Here is an 18,779-nt window from a genome sequence, read left to right as displayed (position 1 = left end):
CGACATTACAAAAGGCCTACCTGAGTCGTGGAGAGATGCACAATCTCAATTCAAGGTCCAGAAGAGCTGTGTGTGATGTACGGGACCCCCAAGGACATCGGTATTGACCAAGGAACCCACATTACTGGCCTTGAAGTTCAGGAAAGGGCTGCTGGAAATGACCTGCACTGGTGTTTCCACCATCCTTACGGCCCTAATGCTGCTAGGCTACCCCAGAGAATGAGTGGGGTCACGTCAGCAACAAGTGAGATGGGAACCCCGCTCTCAACGTGTGGACACACCCCAGGGGCAATGGTCCCAGTGCCCATGCCATGTGAATCCAAAGGCTACTTGAAGGTCACGCCATTCAAGTTCAAGGCACACTGCCATTAGGACTACCCATTAGGACAACGCTTGCTTTTGTCCGGGCCACAGGATCTAACCCCAGGAGAACATATTATAAGCCAGCCCTGGGACTGGCATGTGAGTCCCTGGTGGTTTGGGTTTGCCACTTCATGGGGAATAGAACAGAAAGGGATTTATCTGTTAACTGCTGTACCAAAGACCAATAAGGTAATTAATCCAGGCCCCAGCTGGAGGAAGCCGCCATCATGTTAACACTGAGGGTCTCTTTAGGACTCAGTACGGGCTCTGGGGATTGCAGGTGAATAGGCGGGATGGTACTGCCTCCCAGAACAGAAGCCTCAGGCAGACGTGGCACTATCTCAGGATAGTGCTTGTATGGTGGTTAATGGTCATAATTTTCCCTGTCTTGTGCCTGGCAAGCATGCTTAGTCTGAGTGGAGGCAATAGTGGTGGCCTCGCTGGGAAATGAGCCTGCTTGCTGGGTCTATAGCAGGATGTCATTGTCGTCCTCCTCTGGACTTTCATGAAAACTTGAGCCTGTAACCAGCTGGCTCGAATGTTGGCCCACCTCTTAGGCTCTTGATCCTCTTTAGCTGCTGTTGTCTGTATTGCATTTGTGGTGTCTGGTTGCAGTGCCCCTGTACATACCTGAGCCCAGGGATATCACAGAAGAGGGGTGGACCAAGATTGTAAGGGTCGTGCAAGGTGTGCAGGGGTGGAGTGTACTGTTAAGCCATTCAGGATGGCTGTTCTCTTGCTCCCTGTTCGTCCCCTGCTTGACCAGGCCCTGCTTGACCAGGCCCTGCTTCAATCACATGACTATCCAATCCTCCTGATTACAGGGCTTCATCAGTAACTGCCTGCATGCTTGCCCCCACCCCATCTCCTGGTTTCCTTGGTAACTGATGAGCCCACCTAAAATCAATTTCCGCCCTGTCCCTCCCATCCATACATGGTAGCGTCCTTCTCCCCCAAGGAGCAAAATCTGCTGCCATGTCCTGCCTGCCATGGTGAGATGTCAGTCCAGGACATTTTGCTTCAGACATGTAAGATCTCCTGTCTACCAAACTATTGATGTCCCCATCACTGTATCCAGCCTCTTTCTTTGGTCTGAAGGCTGGGCAATCACAAGCTTTCAGGCTGGTGGGGTGTGGCCCAATAACTACCTAATCAAAATAAATAAAATGTAAAGTAAGAACATGAAGAATTTTTACACAATTAGAAAATTATGGAAAGACACATACTTATAAAACCTGATGACCTAGATAGACTCTAGCCTAAATAGTGAATAAATGGAATAGTTCACAGAAACATGGACTTGCTTCTGGTGCCCTTGTTGACAACAACCTTTTAAACAAGCCCCAGATTTTGTTTTAATTAATGGATTGAAGTTATTATGATTGTTACACTTACAACTTTTTTCACTTTTCTAATCCAGTGGAAGCTATATTCACTTCCTAAGGCTGCCACAATGAAGTAGCACAAACAGAATTGTGTTGTCTTGCAGTTCTGGAGGTTAGAAGTCCAAAACCAGAGACAGAGAGCCACGTGCCCCTGAAAACTGTAGGGACCTGCCTTGCTCCCCCCTAGCTTCTAGTCGTTTAGGATTAGTAGGCTTGCAACTGTTTTTTCTCCTCTTACAACTTTCAGTTTCAGTTTCTTTTACTAAGTAAAACTTATAAATTGGCTCCACCCTAAAGCAGTCCTAATCTGCTGCTTGACTCACTCTGCAGGAGTCACATCCTACAGTGATCATGGCCCTGAAGCAGGCTCCGGGCTCCAGACTTGGGCAGATCTGCATGCCGATCCTCATCTTCACAGTGCTGCTGCAGGCTTTTGGTATGGCCGTGTTTTACATGTATTTCAACAAAGAGCTGAAGCAGGTCAGTACAATGCAAACGCTCCCTGACAGGCGCTCTCAGCACCGTTTGGCTGACTGCCTCTGTTGGCTCCTCTGTGAAGACTTTACAGAGGAAGAGAAGCCTCTCTTTCTCTGCCCTGCCCGGGGACCCTAACTGCTAATGCCTGTCATTACTGAGAACTTTGCAAAAGTGAGTTGAAGGGATTATGTGCACAAAGTACAGTTGCAGAACTGGCTCCACCAGATTCTAGCAGATGCAGGAAATGAAACTGCTGAGGTAGTTTTGTCGTTAACAGTATGTTATAATATTAACTGCTGTCATTCCTGAGTGCTTTCTGCTTAACGTTTTAGAGTTCTTGACTCAAATTCTTGGGCAAGAGAGGAGCTGCCTCAGAGGAGGACTGCGTCTGCTCTTGCTTTCTGTGACACCTCTAGGAGCTAGCACAGAGCTCCCACACTTGTTGAGTGAGTAACCAACCTTCACAAATGTGGTTCTACTGGGACATAGGGTACAGTCAAGGATTAACCCAAAGACGGGCTCTAAGTCACCTGTAATAATGCTGTGGTGTATTCCAAATGTTGCTAGTTGCAGTGGATTTTGAAAGCAAAATTACTGAAAATAAGCCAACTTCAGCTTTTGGCTTTCTATATAGTCCCTGGTACCTCAGCTGGTAAAGAATCCACCTGCAATGCAGGAGACCCTGGTTCGATTCCTGGGTCAGGAAGATCCCCTGGAGAAGGGACCGGCTATCATCTCATAGGGCTTCCCTGGTGGCTCAGATGGCAAACCATCTGCCTGCAATGTGGGAGACCTGGGTTCAATCCCTGGGTTGGGAAGATCCCCTAGAGGAGGACATGGCAACCTACTCCAGTATTCTTACCTGGAGAATCTCCATGGGCAGAGAAGCCTGGCAAGTTACAGTCCGTGGGGTCACAGAGAGTCAAACATGACTGAGTGACTAAACACAGCACACACATACACATATATATTTAATGTATTTTTTATTGGCATGTAGTTGATTTACAATGTCAGTTTCTGCTGTATGGCAAAGTGAGTCAGTTATACATAACCACTCTTTTTTCAGATTCTTTTCCCATATAAGTGATTACAGAGTATTGAATAAAGTTCCCTGTTCTTTACTGATGTAAGTCATGCAATTATCTGTGTATGTGGTCAACTTTTTTTTTTTTTAATTCTAAAAAACAGAAGCTTCAAAGCTTAACATCTTCCCACCTGCACACATTCTTTCTGATTATGTTTGTATACTTGCAATGGCAGTTCAGCTGGTAAAGAATCCACCTGCAATGCAGGAGACCCCAGGTCGACTCCTGGGTCAGAAAAATCCCCTGGAAAAGGGATAGGCTACCCACTCCAGTATTCTTGGGCTTCCCTGGTGGCTCAGACAGTAAAGAATCCACCTGCAATGTGGTAGACCTGGGTTCAGTCCCTGGGTTGGGAAGATCTCCTGGAGGAGGGCATGGCAACCCACTCCAGTATTCTTGCCTGGAGAATCCCCACAGACAGAGAAGCCTGGTGGGCTATGGTCCATGGGATCACAAAGAGTCAGGCACAACTGAACAACTAAGCACAGAAATGTTTATATGTTTGTACACTTCTGTATAGATGCACAGAAGAATTTATTAAGAGTATCAAGAACAGGAGAATTGAGATATTGAGCAAATACTATGTTTCAGAAACTTTCAAAGTTTCATCCTCATAACAATTCTATAAAGTAAATATAATCATCCCATTTTATAGATGAGCAAACTAAGGCTCAGGGAAGTTAGATAAAAGGTAAAACCCAATTTTGAACCAAGGCATTAAATAGGTGCTCTGCTGCTGCTGCTAAGTCACTTCAGTCGTGTCCAACTCTGTGTGACCCCATAGACGGCAGCCACCAGGCTCCCCCATCCCTGGGATTCTCCAGGCGAGAACACTGGAGTGGGTTGCCATTTCCTCAGTAAGCTGTAATTAGCATGGAGCAGTCTCTTGAAGTTGTCACCCTCTTCATCAGAAATTTTTGCAAGGGAAAATGAATTTGAATCTCTTTGAATGACTATGTAGGGTTTGGAAAAGCATATTCAACACAAGTATTAATTTCCTAAATCAGATCACAGGTTCTACTCTGGCAAGGGAAAATTTGCAGAAGATACAGTGGGTGAGGATTATAGGGAGTGTGGGTTGAGTAGGGCTAAGGGATGTTGGACTGAACCCTCACAATGAAGCCTCAAGACCAGTAAGCACAAACAATAAATATGGGCTTAACCTCTGAAGTCTATGTCTCTGAGAAAGTTTGACAAGGGCGTTATCTATTGCTGTGTCATCATAGATGGCGAAGAAAAAGGAGGAGGAGCCCCTTATCCACTGGGCTCCATAAATGATCCTTTATGCTATTTGGGATTTGCAGAAACTGATTGTCAGAGACTAATGGCTGGGCAGCAGAGAGGGTCAGGACTGGCATCTTGAGGTCTCTGAGCCAGCCAGCCAGCAAAGGAGTCCACACAGCTGATCTCAAGCCCTGCCAAGGACTGGTTGTACCTGGCCTGGACAACCACAGTGTTTGTGATGGCATCACCAGCAGTTGAGTGGAATCCACTTCTCAGAACCAAGGGCTCCTGGAACAGGAGCGCCGGCACCCAGTGCCATAGCTGTCTCTCCTCCTAGAAGTGTCTGAATTAAAAAAAGCACATTTATCCCCTTGCCCCCAATATCCAGATGTGGTTAGCAAGAGAACAGTCCCAGCCACTGAAGTGCTGAAGAAAATTCCTTCTCAAAGTGTGAATGGGTGTGGAAAGGAAGTGGGGAGAGAGATTAAGCATCATTAATCATTCCTGGGATAGCCACAGCACCTGCTTGCCCGTGTGTCATTCACCTGTATTGGCCCAGTTGTGTGAAGGAAGCTACCAAATAGGAAACTGGGGAAGGCGTGCAGGCTGGCTGTGGCTTTCTGTTGTTCAGAAATCAATACATAAGCATAAAAATATCTAGGAGGAAAAATAAGCTGTGATCTCTAGATGATAGGATTATGGGTGCCCCTTTTTCCTTTTTATTTTTCTATATTTTATCAATTTTCTACAATGAATGTTGTAAAACTATCTATACCATCCATATGACCGTCATACAGATCTAAAGAAAATGACATTTTTATATAGTCTTAAAAGTAAAGTACAAAAATAAATAAATAAAGTGAATCACTCAGTCGTGTTCGACTCTTTGCAACCCCATGGACTGTATAGTCCATGGAATTCTCCAGGCAAGAATACTGGAGTGGGTAGCCTTTCCCTTCTGCAAGGGATCTTCCCAACCCAGGGATCAAACTCAGGTCTCCCGAGTTGCAGGCGAATTCTCTACCATCTGAGGCACAAGTGAGCCCAAACCATATGCAAAATTGCCCACACCCAGGCTGATCTTAACCCTATAAAAAAGAGATCCTCCAAAGGTAACCTAGGAAGTAGAATGAGGGTGGATGAAGGAGGATATTACTTGTTTTACTTTTAGGAAAGTATTCTATAATTTTCTGTTTTTCAGGGTGTCTATGTATCCTCAACATCTTCAGGCTTCATTAAATCTGGGTTAACAGTGGAGTCATATTAGCTTGTCAGACTTCCTCCCATGTCTCCTTAGGACCTTAGTTTTCGAGGCAATCCTTCCCCACCTCCTGAAAATGTTTCTGGAAAATTTCCAGAGGATCTCCAGAGGCCAGCAGTTGGTCCTGATCTGGGCTGGCCTCTGGTCTCTTCCACCCTCTCAAATTCCAATTGACTTCACAGGGGCTGTCAGCTACCCTGACTGCCTGATCTCAGCACCTCTCAACTCTGCCCTGTCCCAGCCCTGACCCTACCTCCTGGCACTTTCCAACTTCTATGATGTAAGAAGGCGAGTTGCTTTTTCCTTTCTGTGTCAGGCACATTGTTTTGTCCCAACAGGTTACGAAAGTTAGTTAAGCCTTTTTGTTTTTTTTAATCTTTTGGCTGCACTCCACAGCATGTGGGATCTCAGTTCCCCAACCAGGGATCAAAGCTGTACCTCTGCATTGGCAGCTGAGAGCCTCAACCACTGGACCACCAGGGAAATCCAGTTAAGCTTATTTATTCAGTTTCATCAAATCAGTACCTGACCAAGGAATACCTAGCCTTGTTGGACTGGACAATGTCTAATAAAACTATTCTTCTGGAACTTTCCTAAAGCCTTGCTACTAAATGCAGCTCTTTTCTCTGATCTTCCCTGCAGTTTGCTAAACATGCTCCTATATTTCTAAATTGAGTTCTTTCCTTGGAAAGGCTTTTAAGCCCCCACATAAATTGCAGATTACAGTTGAAGAACATGGAGGTGGGTAGGGACAAAGGAATGGTGCCTAATTTCATCTCCAGTCATAATTTAGGTGGCCCCCACCTGTCACCCCCGCTACATCTCCTAGGCAAATGTTTTACTCCTGTAATCTTAAAAAGGAAGAAAGAAAATAAGCATTTACTTAAAAGCAAATGAATGTTCTATGCCAGTGGGGAAGGAATTAAGTCAGGTTTGTCACTTCTACGCTTGAGAGACCTGATCAAATGTGCAAGGAGCATGTGGCTGATGGTACAGGCCCACATGACTCTCGCCAAAAGTTCTCATCAGTATTTAAGTCATTTTGATTTGGAATGAGGTTGTCTTTCTATAGAAGGAAGCAGATCATTCTTACGTTTGATCTTTCCTTCAAGCTTTGAAGTCCCCTTCATTCAGAGAACAGATAAAATGACTATTTTCCCACTTATTTCTCCAGAGAAAGGCATTTCAGTGGATTTGTATATGGAAATAATATCTGAATCCCAGTTGTTAAAAATGAAAACAGGAAAACAGACCCATCTGAACTTGCATGAACATCCTGTTTTTCTTCATGAGGTTAATCAGTTGTCATCCTGGAGTGTCCCAGATGGATTGGAGTGTATAAGCTGTGTGCGCACATGTGTATGTGTGTGTGTAACATCAAGTGCAAACTTAGCAGAAAATGATCTAGTCATTGTAAATGTTTACCCTCAATCAGAATGAGGGAGCCTTCAAATGGTATTTCAAGTCTCTGCGGGTAAATCCCTAACTGGTGTAAACTTTTAATGAGGCAAGATTCAAATATCTAATGGCAATGTAGTCCTGATTCTGCTATCCAGAGGAGCAGACATCACAACAATAGCTAGAATCTGCTAAGACAGTTGGACTATAAAGAAGGCCGAGTACCAACGAACTGATGCTTTCGAACTGTGGTGCTGGGGAAGACTGTTGAGAGTCCCCTGGGCAGCAAAGAGATCCAACCAGTCAATCCTAAAGGATATCAACCCTGAATATTCATTGGAAGGGCTGATGCTGAAGCTCCAATACTTTGACCACCTGATGTGAAAAGCTGATTCACTGGAAAAGATCCTGATGCTGGGAAGGATTGAGGGCAAAGAGAAGGGGGCAACAGAGGATAAGATGTTTGGATGGCATCACGGACTCAATGGACGTAAGTTTGACCAAACTCAGGGAGAGAGTAAAAGACAAGGAAGTCTGGCGTGCTGCAGTTGATGGGGTTGCAGGAGGGTGACACAACTTGGTGACTGAACAACAACAAAAACCACCGAGACAGTCAGAGCTAAGATCAAGAAATAGAACATTCAGCTCAGTTGTGTCCGACTCTTTGTGACCCCATGAATCGCAGCACGCCAGGCCTCCCTGTCCATCACCAACTCCCAGAGTTCACTCAGACTCACGTCCATCGAGTCAGTGATGCCATCCAGCCATCTCATCCTCTGTCGTCCCCTTCTCCTCCTGTACCCAATCCCTCCCAGCATCAGAGTCTTTTCCAATGAGTCAACTCTTCGCATGAGGTGGCCAAAGCATTGGAGTTTCAGCTTTAGCATCATTCCTTCCAAAGAAATCCCGGGGCTGATCTCCTTCAGAATGGACTGGTTGGATCTCCTTGCAGTCCAAGGGACTCTCAAGAGTCTTCTCCAACACCACATTTCAAAAGCATCAATTCTTCGGAACTCAGCTTTCTTCACAGTCCAACTTTCACATCCATATATGACCACTGGAAAAACCATAGCCTTGACTAAACGGACCTTTGTTGGCAAAGTAATGTCTCTGCTTTTGAATATGCTATCTAGGTTGGTCATAACTTTCCTTCCAAGGAGCAAGCGTCTTTTAATTTCCTGGCTGCAGTCACCATCTGCAGTGATTTTGGAGCCCAGAAAAATAAAGTCTGACACTGTTTCCCCATCTATTTCCCATGAAGTGATGGGACTGGATGCCATGATCTTCGTTTTCTGAATGTTGAGCTTTAAGCCAACTTTTCCACTCTCCACTTTCACTTTCATCAAGAGGCTTTTTAGTTCCTCTTCACTTTCTGCCATAAGGGTGGTGTCATCTGCATTACCTTTGCCCTAAAGTGTTTGATTAATTTGGCGGGAGGATCCTGGAACGTAAACAGATTCCACTCCTACTTTGTACCTGCATGGGTTTCCAACTGTTGAGTGGGAGTCATACCATGTCAGAGCTGGAAGGGACCTCAGAGCTCACCACAGGGAACCAGCTTGAAATGCAAATGAAGAAGAGATTTTGAAGTGAAGAGGCAATTTGTTGAGCAACACACAGCTATCCAAAGGCAGGGGCCGCAAAGGCATTGTGACCCCAGATGTCTGGCTCACACCTGTTTCCTCTCTCCCACATTCAACTGCTTACCTTTATTCAAAGGATGGAAGACTGCGTGCTTACTTTTACTTCAGACAACGAGCTTATGCAAGGTACTAAGACTCCTCTGAACATGTCATCGGTTTCTGTTATTTTAACTTGTAAATGAGCAAAAAGAAAAAGCACTTGTGTGTAATACTGTGTTATATCCATCTAAACCCAGATGCAGAACAAATACTTCAAAAGTGGCTTGGCTTGCTTCTTGGAGGAAGATGACCGTTCCTGGGACTCCAGAGATGATGAGAGTATAATCAATCCCTGCTGGGAACTAAAGTCCCAACTCCATCTGTTTGTTAAAAAGGTAGGTGAACCACGGTGTCACTTTACCAGTGGGCATAGGAGGTTCAGAGGAGAAAGAACATTTTACATCATGAAGTCTAGAGTCCTCATTTTGTAAAGGAGAAAGTTGAAACCCAGAGTGTTTAAGTGATTGTCCTCAAATTCACAGAACTAGGAAAAGGTGGGATCCACCCCACAGTGGGTCCTGATTGAAGCCTGCTCTAGAGTTTATTCCTCTCTTCCAGAGAGCTTCCTCATCTAGTCTAAATATTTTATCTTTTGTGGAAATGAGGAACGGACAGAACAACAGAGGGCACCCAGGGCAGGTGAAAGCGTAGCATAGGAGGGGAAAAGACTTCCCCATATTTCCAGGTACCATATAAACAAACAGATCATTTTCCATAAATGTCCTTTATGGACATTCCACATGTTATTAACATCTCCCCTAATCCTCAAACAGCTGTGAGGAAGGAATCATTATTATCTTCTTTTTTCTTTAAAAAAAAAAAAAAAGATATAGAAATTAAAATAGTCCATATCAGTTAAGTAACTTGAGAAAATTTCCCAGGGCTGATAATGAACAAATTTTAATCCAGTCCATCTGCTTATATTCTAACCATTCTGTTTTTTTGTTGTGTGCTTTTGATTTTGGCTGTGCCACATGGCATCTTATTTCTTGGGCATCTTTTTTTCCCTGTCCAGGGATTGAACCAGTGCCCCATGCTGTCAGAGGGCAGAGTCTTAACCACTGGACAACCAGGGAAGTCTCATTATAATTGTTCTTTTTTTCTGCCTACCACACTGTAAGAATTAGCCTTTTCCTTTTCCTGCTCCTCCTTTTTCCTTTCTGGCTCAGAAGGCCAGTGGCAGAGCTAATGTGCTGAGACCCTTGCTTCCCTTCCCACACATCAGTTTCCTTTGCCCCAGAGGAGCCCCAACCTGTTATCTGTGGTCAGGGCTTTTTTTTTTTTTTTTTTTTTATAAATTTATTTATTTTAATTGGAGGTTAATTACTTTACAATATTGTATTGGTTTTGCCATACATCAACATGTCAGGGCTTTTGACAAAGGAAAATGCAGATATGGGGCTGGAGTACAGAGGAAGTTTCTGACAGTTATGTGATTAACAAGAGTGAAGGGAAAGGTGGGCAGGGACGGGCAGAAGGACTGAATAGAGAGGAGTTTAAAGCCGTGGGTGAGTCATGTCAGAGTGGGCTCATTGAACAGAAGGGCTCAAATTCATTCTTTGTTCCTGGTTTTCCCCACTGGTTAGCAAGTAGGGAAAGAAAATGATATGAGGTATTTAGTAAGAGATGAAAATTTGGTAAGATCTCTTTATGGTGAGAATGTCTCAGCCACATTCTCAGAAATGAGAGAATGACACGGTGCTAGCAGGTCACCACTGGATGGGCTGTGCATGTCTGTGGGTGTCATGAGAGAAAGGGAGTGTGCCTTACACCTTCAGTCTTGGGTCTGTCCAATAATTTAAAGCCCCTGGAATCTAACACACTCATACATTCAGAGACACACAATGCACTTGTACACATGCTTGCATGCAGACACGCCTCCCAGAAAGTGAGGTGACATGGCCATCACGTCTGTTAGCCACAAGGAAGTCTGGGCACGTTAGGCTGACCTAACTTGGAGAAAAATGACTCTTCCTTTCTGTGGTGTTCCAGGTATGGCATTTCAAAGACTTCATCCAGAAACAGAGGTCTCTCAGACAGAGGGCCATCCTTTCATCAATAGTAGGGACAGCTGACTCTGTATTTACCCCAGATCCCATCCTACCCCACATGCTCTTTGCTTGAACAACTTAAAGCTGCCTAAGTTGATATCTTAAATGCAGAAATTTCCTGTTAGACATCAGCAAGAAGAGCCATAGGCATTCAATAATCAATTTAAATGCTTAGGGAAATTAACAAGCTTTATTCAATACTATTTGCAGATGACTTTGAGAACCTTTGAGGAAATGATTCCTACAAATCCAGGTATTATTTTTTGTTGTTGTTTTAATTTTCTAGTGTCAACCTCCTGATAAGCTGAGTACTTCTCCATCCTCTTGCTCTCTACTCCCACCCAAACATCCCACCTCTGACTGATGCTCAGTAACTCAAGATGCTTGATTCTGTTTCCCTTTTGGCATTGGCATTTGAACCAAATCTGAGGCCCACCTCAGGTATGAACTTTATTTCCTGGAAATTTTATTCTTCCAATGTGGATTTACCTTTCATCTCAACTTCTTCCATTCTTTGCTTTTATCTTCTAATGTGGGTAGCTTTCTGGAGCATAGCTGGAAAAAAAAATAAGGGGTCCAAAGTTACCCATCTTCTCTGCTTCTGACCATGCCTAGGCTCTAAGCCTTTCTTTATGCAAAAATTTTGCTCCATCATCTCTCTCCCAACAATCCTTCTCCCCACCCAAAATCCTCATTCTGTAGTCCCCACACCTTTGCCATCTCCACTGACAGTCAGCCAACTGCTCTTAACCCACATCCCCTTTCAGTGGGTCTTTCAGAGAAGACCAAACTGGCTTCTCTGGTCCTCTGTCTGGCTTCTCCCATTCTTGGATTTTCACATCTCCTCATCCTCCATCCTCATCACCTCTTCAGAGAGAACTTCTCTGATCAGCTTTCTAAGAAAGTTTCCCCACATCCTGTTTTTCTGTCATACTTATTTTGTTAGTTTCCTTTGATAAGTACATGTGTATAAATCAAAGAAAAAATATGTATATATTCTCTGTGTTCTGATTCCCGACTACATAAAAGATCTACAAAGACTGAAAACATGCCTATTTCTCTCACCTCGCTATATCTGGACTTACCTCTATATCTCAAGCCTAGTAGATTCTCTTTTATCCCCTGGTCCTTACCTGCACCAACTTTGGCGTGCATGTGTGTGTGTGTGTGTGTCTGCATGTTTTGACTGAGGTGAAATTCACATAACATATGATTAACCATCTTGAAGCATATGATTTGGTGACAATTAATGCATTCACAGTGTTGTCCCACCACCATCTCTGTTTACATACAAATTCTTAATACACATTTTGTTAATCAAGACATAAGTTAATGTAACTGATGAATTAAATTTGCTGCTTCTTCACATTTAGCTCACCATAACCACATTTTCCCCTACGAACAGTCATACAGGCCTCCATAAATGTACCACAGACTTAAAGTCCTGGAGTACCCCATGCTGGCAGAGAAGAAACAGTGTTTTTAAAATAGATATTTGGTTAATGATGTATTCCTACTTTTCAGCTATCCTTTCCCATTACAATCAGCATCCTCATCCCTTGATAAACCCCACCATCCTTTATTAAATATGAAGGCAAGACCTGGTCCCAGGATCTAAGCATTCTTTCTGGTCATTTCCCCAAAGCCAAAGGCAGTAGCAGGAATGATGAACATGCCATCTCTTCTTTCTTTAAAATATTTGTTTATTTGGCTTCCTCGTATCTTAGTCATGGCACACGGAATCTTCATTGCATCATGTGGAATCTTTCCTTGCAGCACATGGACTCTCTAGTTGTGGTGCTCAGACTCAGCAGTTGTGACACATGGGCTTAGTTGCTTTATGGTATATAAATCCTAGTTCCCCAATCAGGGATCGAACTGCATCCCCTGCATTGCAAAGCAGATTCTCAACCACTGGACCTCCAGGGAAGTCCCTCCAACTCTTCTAATGAGGAACACCAGATCCATGGTTTATAGAAGATGCATGTACTACTTTCAGTTCTGGGAGAAAAATATTCTTTTTTATACTCATCCCAGTGCGGTGCAGAAATCACACACTTCTCAGTATACCTAAATGTATCCATGACACCCAAATATACATATTCATAGGCTTCTTGTCTGGGAGTTGTTTGCTATAGTCTGTAGGAAATTTCCTCTCTTCAGATTTTGCTCTTATATCTAGGCTTTCCTATATCCTTGCATTGACCTCAAATGCAAGATATTCATAACTGGATTCCATTACGGAATGTTTTAAAGCAAAGTGTTAAAGTCTCAGAGCAGATGCCAGTCCAGTTTCGATGCACGATGCTGGATGCTTGGGGCTAGTGCACTGGGACGACCTAGAGGGATGGTATGGGGAGGGAAGAGGGAGGAGGGTTCAGGAGGGGGAACACATGTATACCTGTGGTGGATTCATTTTGATATTTGGCAAAACTAATACAATTATGTAAAGTTTAAAAATAAAATAAAATTAAAAAAAAAAAATAAAGTCTCAGAGCAGTCAAGACATTATGAATTATTTGTCACTGGAGATTCAAAGTAAATGAACACACCAACTTTGAAAGCTGAGCATTCTGAGAGTAACGTAATTGACCCTACATCCCCAAGCTGTGTTGAGTCTTCAATATAGTACAAATACCCACTATCCTGAATAAGTAACAATACCAGATAGATAAAGTCTTCTTCCTATTTCTTTCTCCCCTATGGAATTTTGTCACCTCATTTCAGTTTCCTCTGCTACTAGTCTAGATGGAGGCTTCCTATTCTCAGACCTTGATCAATTACAATTGTCTGCTAACTCACCAATCTCTAGCCCTCTCAGTTTCTAGCATCAGACCTTACTATGAGTTAGTTTAGCCTAAAGCACAACACATATCTTTTTGCTTCCCTGATTAAAACTGTTTAAAGTCTTCTCATGTCTGTAAAATCCAAATCTCTTAGCTTAACATTCAAATCCTCTATAGTTTAACTCCTCATTCAAGCCTGAAACTGAACTCCTCCGATGCCTGTGTCCCAGGAATGCTGTGTGCATCTTGTCTTGGGGACACTGTTCTAGATCTCTGTGAACGCCCTTCTCCCATTGTTGTGGACTTTAAGCCTCTCCACCCTTTTCATTTCAGATAATTGTCCTGCACCTCAAATACTTTCTTGCTTTCATTTGTTTATAGCTATTTCTCTGTGTTCCTAGAAGAGTGCCTGGCATAGACATAATGGGCACTTTGGTTTGCTAGAGTAAGTGAATGAAGGGACCTTAGTCCAAAACTTCCCCTGACTCAGCTTTCCAACAAATAGGAATCTTTCATCATCCTTCCTTTCTATTTCACATGGGTCAATTTTCACTTTCTAATTTGTATCTTCCCTAAACACTTTAAGTCCCTTGAAGGCTCAGATTATACTATCACTGATTAATCTTTGACTCCCCCATGGAAGCACTGCCTTGTCCATGGACATATTTATTTGGTGAAACCATACAATTGATCTTAACAACCAATGTAAGCCTCCTGAGAAGTTTTAGCTGATTTTTAAAAGAGTAATTTGTTGAATTTGTGGTCATTTAGTCTGCTCTAGAGTACTTCAGATGGTGGTCAGTAAATGTGATTTGTTTATTGTGATCTAGTGAATCAATGATTTATACGTCCATATACTGATTATCATGACCATTATGTCATTCCATATACCTTTTGGGATGTGAGAGAAGTGACTGCTACTGCTGCTGCTGCTAAGTCACTTCAGTCATGTCCGACTCTATGTGACCCCATAGACGTCAGCCCACCAGGCTCTCCTGCCCCTGGGATTCTCCAGGCAAGAACACTGGAGTGGGTTGCCATTTCCTTCTCCAATGCATGAAAGTGAAACACTGAAAGTGAAGTCGCTCAGTCATGTCCGACTCTTAGCGACCCCATGGACTGTAGCCCACCAGGCTCTTCCATCCATGGGATTTTCCAGGCAAGAGCACTGGAGTGGGGTGCCATTGCCTTCTCCAAGAGAAGTGACTGCTGGATATCAATTTGTGGCATCTATGGACATGTAAACCGTGGAATCCTGTGGCCACAAAGAAAGTTGAGCCATAAACCCCATCTGAGATAGTGAATGATGTTTTGTAATTGCTCTTCCTTTAGAGTAGATAGTAGCTAGCAAAGAGGAAAAAATAATTGAAATGATGAGAATTGGTATCAGTCTTTTTCTACAAACAGCTCAAAGTGGACAGTTGCCAGTACCTGGTTATTTGTGCACTTTTAACGCCTCAGCAGGAGTATTATATGTCCACGGTTTGGTTACTATTGTTGTTTAGTAAAAGTGTCAGAATCTTCACTTTGTTATATTCTAGTAGAACCTTACCCCTGAGATGCCAATAAATTATGGCTAATGATACTCCCTATTCCTCCTATCTAAAGTACTTTGTGAATTAAACATAGGCTGAAGTAGACTACTCATAATACTAAAATGTAGGTTGGTTTTATGGAAACCCATATAATCAACTTTGGGAGCCCAGTGTGTTTGCTATGCTTGATTGACAAGTGCTGTGCACAGCAATGTATTTGTGAAGTAGCTTGACAAGTGCTGATGATTCTTTGTTACTTCTCTTTTAGAAAAGCAATATAATCCTTACCTAGAGAGAGAAAAGGGTCCTAAGAGGGTAGCTGCTCATATAACTGGAAGCAATCGGAAAAAAAGTACATTGCCAGTTCTAGGTAAGAGAAATTATTAATATATGGTTTAAAGGAAGGGAAGGGAAGAATTTGTTCTAAATAATTTATTTTTGTATCTGAAATGTTTATATGGCTATCTACAAAATGGTTAGTAGTAATTAAGTCTCAGATTGACTCTTTTCAGAAGCAAGATTATAAGATGAGTAGCTTAGTTACTGCCTGGCACAACTGGCCTCAAGAAAATTCGGAAATGAGAGAACTTAGGGTTTCCCATGCCCCCATTTTTGCTTTTCTTATTTTTAAAAGTAATTTCTCACTCTTTCATCAAATTTTTCTCCTCTGCAAAGGTTCTAAATCAGTGATCTACTTTTCCAGTGAGTTACCAAACCCTCCCAGTGACATTTGCATTAGGTTGAACCACAAAAAGAAAAAATGGCCAATATTTGACCACTTTGCACTTATGGAAATGTCAGTTTCATATTGTTTAACCAAATAGGTTAATTTATTTTCAAATAGTTAACCAATTATGTTAAGCCTAATTTTAACTGGAGAACAGGTGTTCATATATTGCTGAAGTTAGTGTGTGAGTCTTGTAATCTAAACACCCCATGGGAATCCCAGCTCCTCCTTACTAAGTTCTTCATTTTGAGGAAATTACTTAACTCAATCAAGTTTCATTTTTTTTCTCTTTTTTTTAAAAAAAGATTTTTTTGATGTGGACCATTCTTACTGTCTTTAATGAATTTGTTACAATATCACTTCTGTTTAATGTTGTGGTTTTTTGGCCAAGAGACATGTGGGATCTTAGCTCTCCAACCAGGGATGGAATCCAAACACCCTGACTTGGAAGGCAAAGTCTTAACCACTGGACCACCAGGGAAGTCCCAAGCTTCATTTTCTTCACATAAAAAGTAGAGATAACGTTTAACTCACAAAATAGTGAAGATGAATGCAAAATGCTAGTGCATTGTAAGCACTCAGTAAGTAGTGCTTTTATTATTGTGAGAAATTTTGTCCTAGGTTAAAGGTATTTCAGGCATCAGTTAACGAATGAAAAGTTTGTTGGTTTTTTTTTTGTTGGCTGGTTGGCTTTTGTCTGGTTTTACTCTGAGCAGTTGCCTTCATGGTATTCCTGAACTGGTATTTTTGGAGGTAATTTATGTGTTCTGCCTATTTGTGAGATTGTTATTTCACCATTCCTATTTACAGTTCATCAGGTAATATGGTGGTGGTTTTAAACTCTTGAAAAACTAAAATTTGCACCAATCATAGAGATGAGCCCAAAGTTTAAAGGAATATCCTATCTCAGTAAGGCCCATCTTCATTCAAAATCTTCAGGATTTAAAGATCCAAAGATCTGAAGATCTTTAAATCTGGGCGTTTTTGCCAAACCCTATACCTTGCCTTATTGGACTCGAGATGCCTCCTGCTTGGGAGGTGATTTTGACACTGGGTTACTGAGAAAGACCAAGGAGGAATCCAAAAAGACCTAAAAGAGTAGCAGGAATTTATGAGCTCTAGGCTTGAGGAACAGATATGTTTCTTTTGGTTTCCTTCTACATTGTCAATCTGAGCTCACCAGCACAGGAAAGGAGGTAGGGGTTCTGGACAGAAATTCTTCCCAGGAGTAGACGGCTACCCTAATGAACCATTCCCATGGTACCATTCAGAGCCGACTGTGATGGTCGAGGCGCAGCAAAATAGGGGACTTCAAACAGGTCACAATGGCATGGGCGCCTCCAGATTTCTATATGATTAAAATTTAGACTCCTTGGAAGATTGAGGGAGCGTGAAGTTTTAAATTGACTTCCCTGGTGGCTCAGATGGTAAAGCGTCTTCCTACAATGCGGGACAATTCCAACCAAAGCGTTGTCTAGCCACAGTTATCGGGAAACTCCTTGCTTTACTACAAGTTAATTTTATTTTTCTCCAAACTTCATCCCAGGCTCCAAGAATGAAAAAGCTGTGGGCCATAAAATAAATTCCTGGGAGTCATCAAGAAAAGGACATTCATTCTTGAATAATTTGTACTTAAGGAATGGAGAGCTGGTTATCCTTCAAACAGGATTTTATTACATCTATTCCCAAACATACTTTCGATTTCAGGAACCTGAGGAAGTTTTGGGAACTGTTTCAACAGAAGAGAACAGAAAAAAAATCAAACAAATGGTACAATATATTTACAAATACACAAACTATCCTGACCCTATACTGCTGATGAAAAGTGCTAGAAATAGTTGTTGGTCTAAAGATTCAGAATATGGACTCTATTCTATCTATCAAGGAGGAATATTTGAGCTTAAGGAAAATGATCGAATTTTTGTCTCTGTAACTAATGAACGATTGGTTGACCTGGACCAAGAAGCCAGTTTTTTCGGAGCCTTTTTAATTGGCTAAATAATCTATAAAGAAAAAACAGTACCCCCAGTTTGACCCTTCACTTTTCAGAGTACTTCAAAAACAAGGTGAAAGTAAGGCAGCCTTAGCAGAGCAACTTCAACCAAGAGATCTACAACACAAGCTTTTTTGGTATCCTGGATCCTTTACCACTTAGCTACCTGGGAAGCCCTCACTGGGGCTTTCCACCTTACCACCAGAAATCTAGCTCAATATCAGAAAAACAAACAACCCAATAAAAAATTAGGCCAAGGACCTAAACAGACATTTCTCCAAAGAAGACACAAAGATAGCTGCTGGGAGCCAGCGTGAGGAACTCTGCCCATGGCAAAGGTCATTAGGAAGGAGGCTCAGCATACACAAAGGCTGAATCGGCATACGCAAAGGCGGGATCAAGCCTCAGGAGTCCCACTGGAAATTCTCGAGCTGCTGCTGCTAAGTCGCTTCAGTCGTGTCCAACTCTGTGCGACCCCATAGATGGAAGCCCACCAGGCTCCCCCGTCCCTGGGATTCTCCAGGTAAGAACGCTGGAGTGGGTTGCCATTTCCTTCTTCAATGCATGAAAGTGAAAAGTGAAAGTGAAGTCGCTTAGTTGTGTCTGACTCTTAGCAACCCCATGGACTACAGCCCACCAGGCTCCTCCCTCCATGGGATTTTCCAGGCAAGAGTACTGGAGTGGGATGCCGTTGTCTTCTGTGAAGCAACTACCTTTCAATAAAAAATCAATTATTTTTGTTCCTTTTTCAATAAAAATTAGTAAAATATGTAGTTTTTATGTATTTTGTACTTAACATTTTATAGTAACAA

The 18,779-nt window shown here is 42.5% G+C and overlaps 1 protein-coding gene across 3 annotated transcripts; it reads left to right on the top strand.

Annotated features, from left to right (window-relative positions):
* The first annotated feature begins 2,029 nt into the window (after positions 1 to 2,029).
* TNFSF10 (tumor necrosis factor (ligand) superfamily, member 10) lies at positions 2,030 to 18,255 on the top strand. 3 transcript variants are annotated; one of them, XM_010835265.1, is made up of 5 exons: positions 2,030 to 2,228; positions 9,073 to 9,210; positions 11,137 to 11,179; positions 15,516 to 15,599; positions 17,521 to 18,255. In XM_010835265.1, the coding sequence occupies exons 1-5, from the start codon at positions 2,100 to 2,102 to the stop codon at positions 17,970 to 17,972; spliced, it is 846 nt and encodes a 281-aa protein (XP_010833567.1). In that variant the 5' UTR covers positions 2,030 to 2,099; the 3' UTR covers positions 17,973 to 18,255. The 3 variants fall into 3 exon arrangements, with proteins under 3 accessions (XP_010833567.1, XP_010833566.1, XP_010833568.1); XM_010835264.1 differs by having other exon boundaries at positions 2,031 to 2,228; positions 15,516 to 15,617; XM_010835266.1 differs by lacking the exon at positions 2,030 to 2,228 and adding an exon at positions 8,577 to 8,962 and having other exon boundaries at positions 15,516 to 15,617.
* The last annotated feature ends 524 nt before the right edge of the window (positions 18,256 to 18,779 follow it).

Source organism: Bison bison, unplaced genomic scaffold (assembly GCF_000754665.1).
Source record: "Bison bison bison isolate TAMUID 2011002044 unplaced genomic scaffold, Bison_UMD1.0 scf7180017864040, whole genome shotgun sequence".
In the NCBI taxonomy this organism is placed as follows: domain Eukaryota; kingdom Metazoa; phylum Chordata; class Mammalia; order Artiodactyla; family Bovidae; genus Bison; species Bison bison.
The sequence above is the reverse complement of the archived record's forward strand: the minus strand, read 5'-3'. Positions and strand labels throughout refer to the sequence as shown.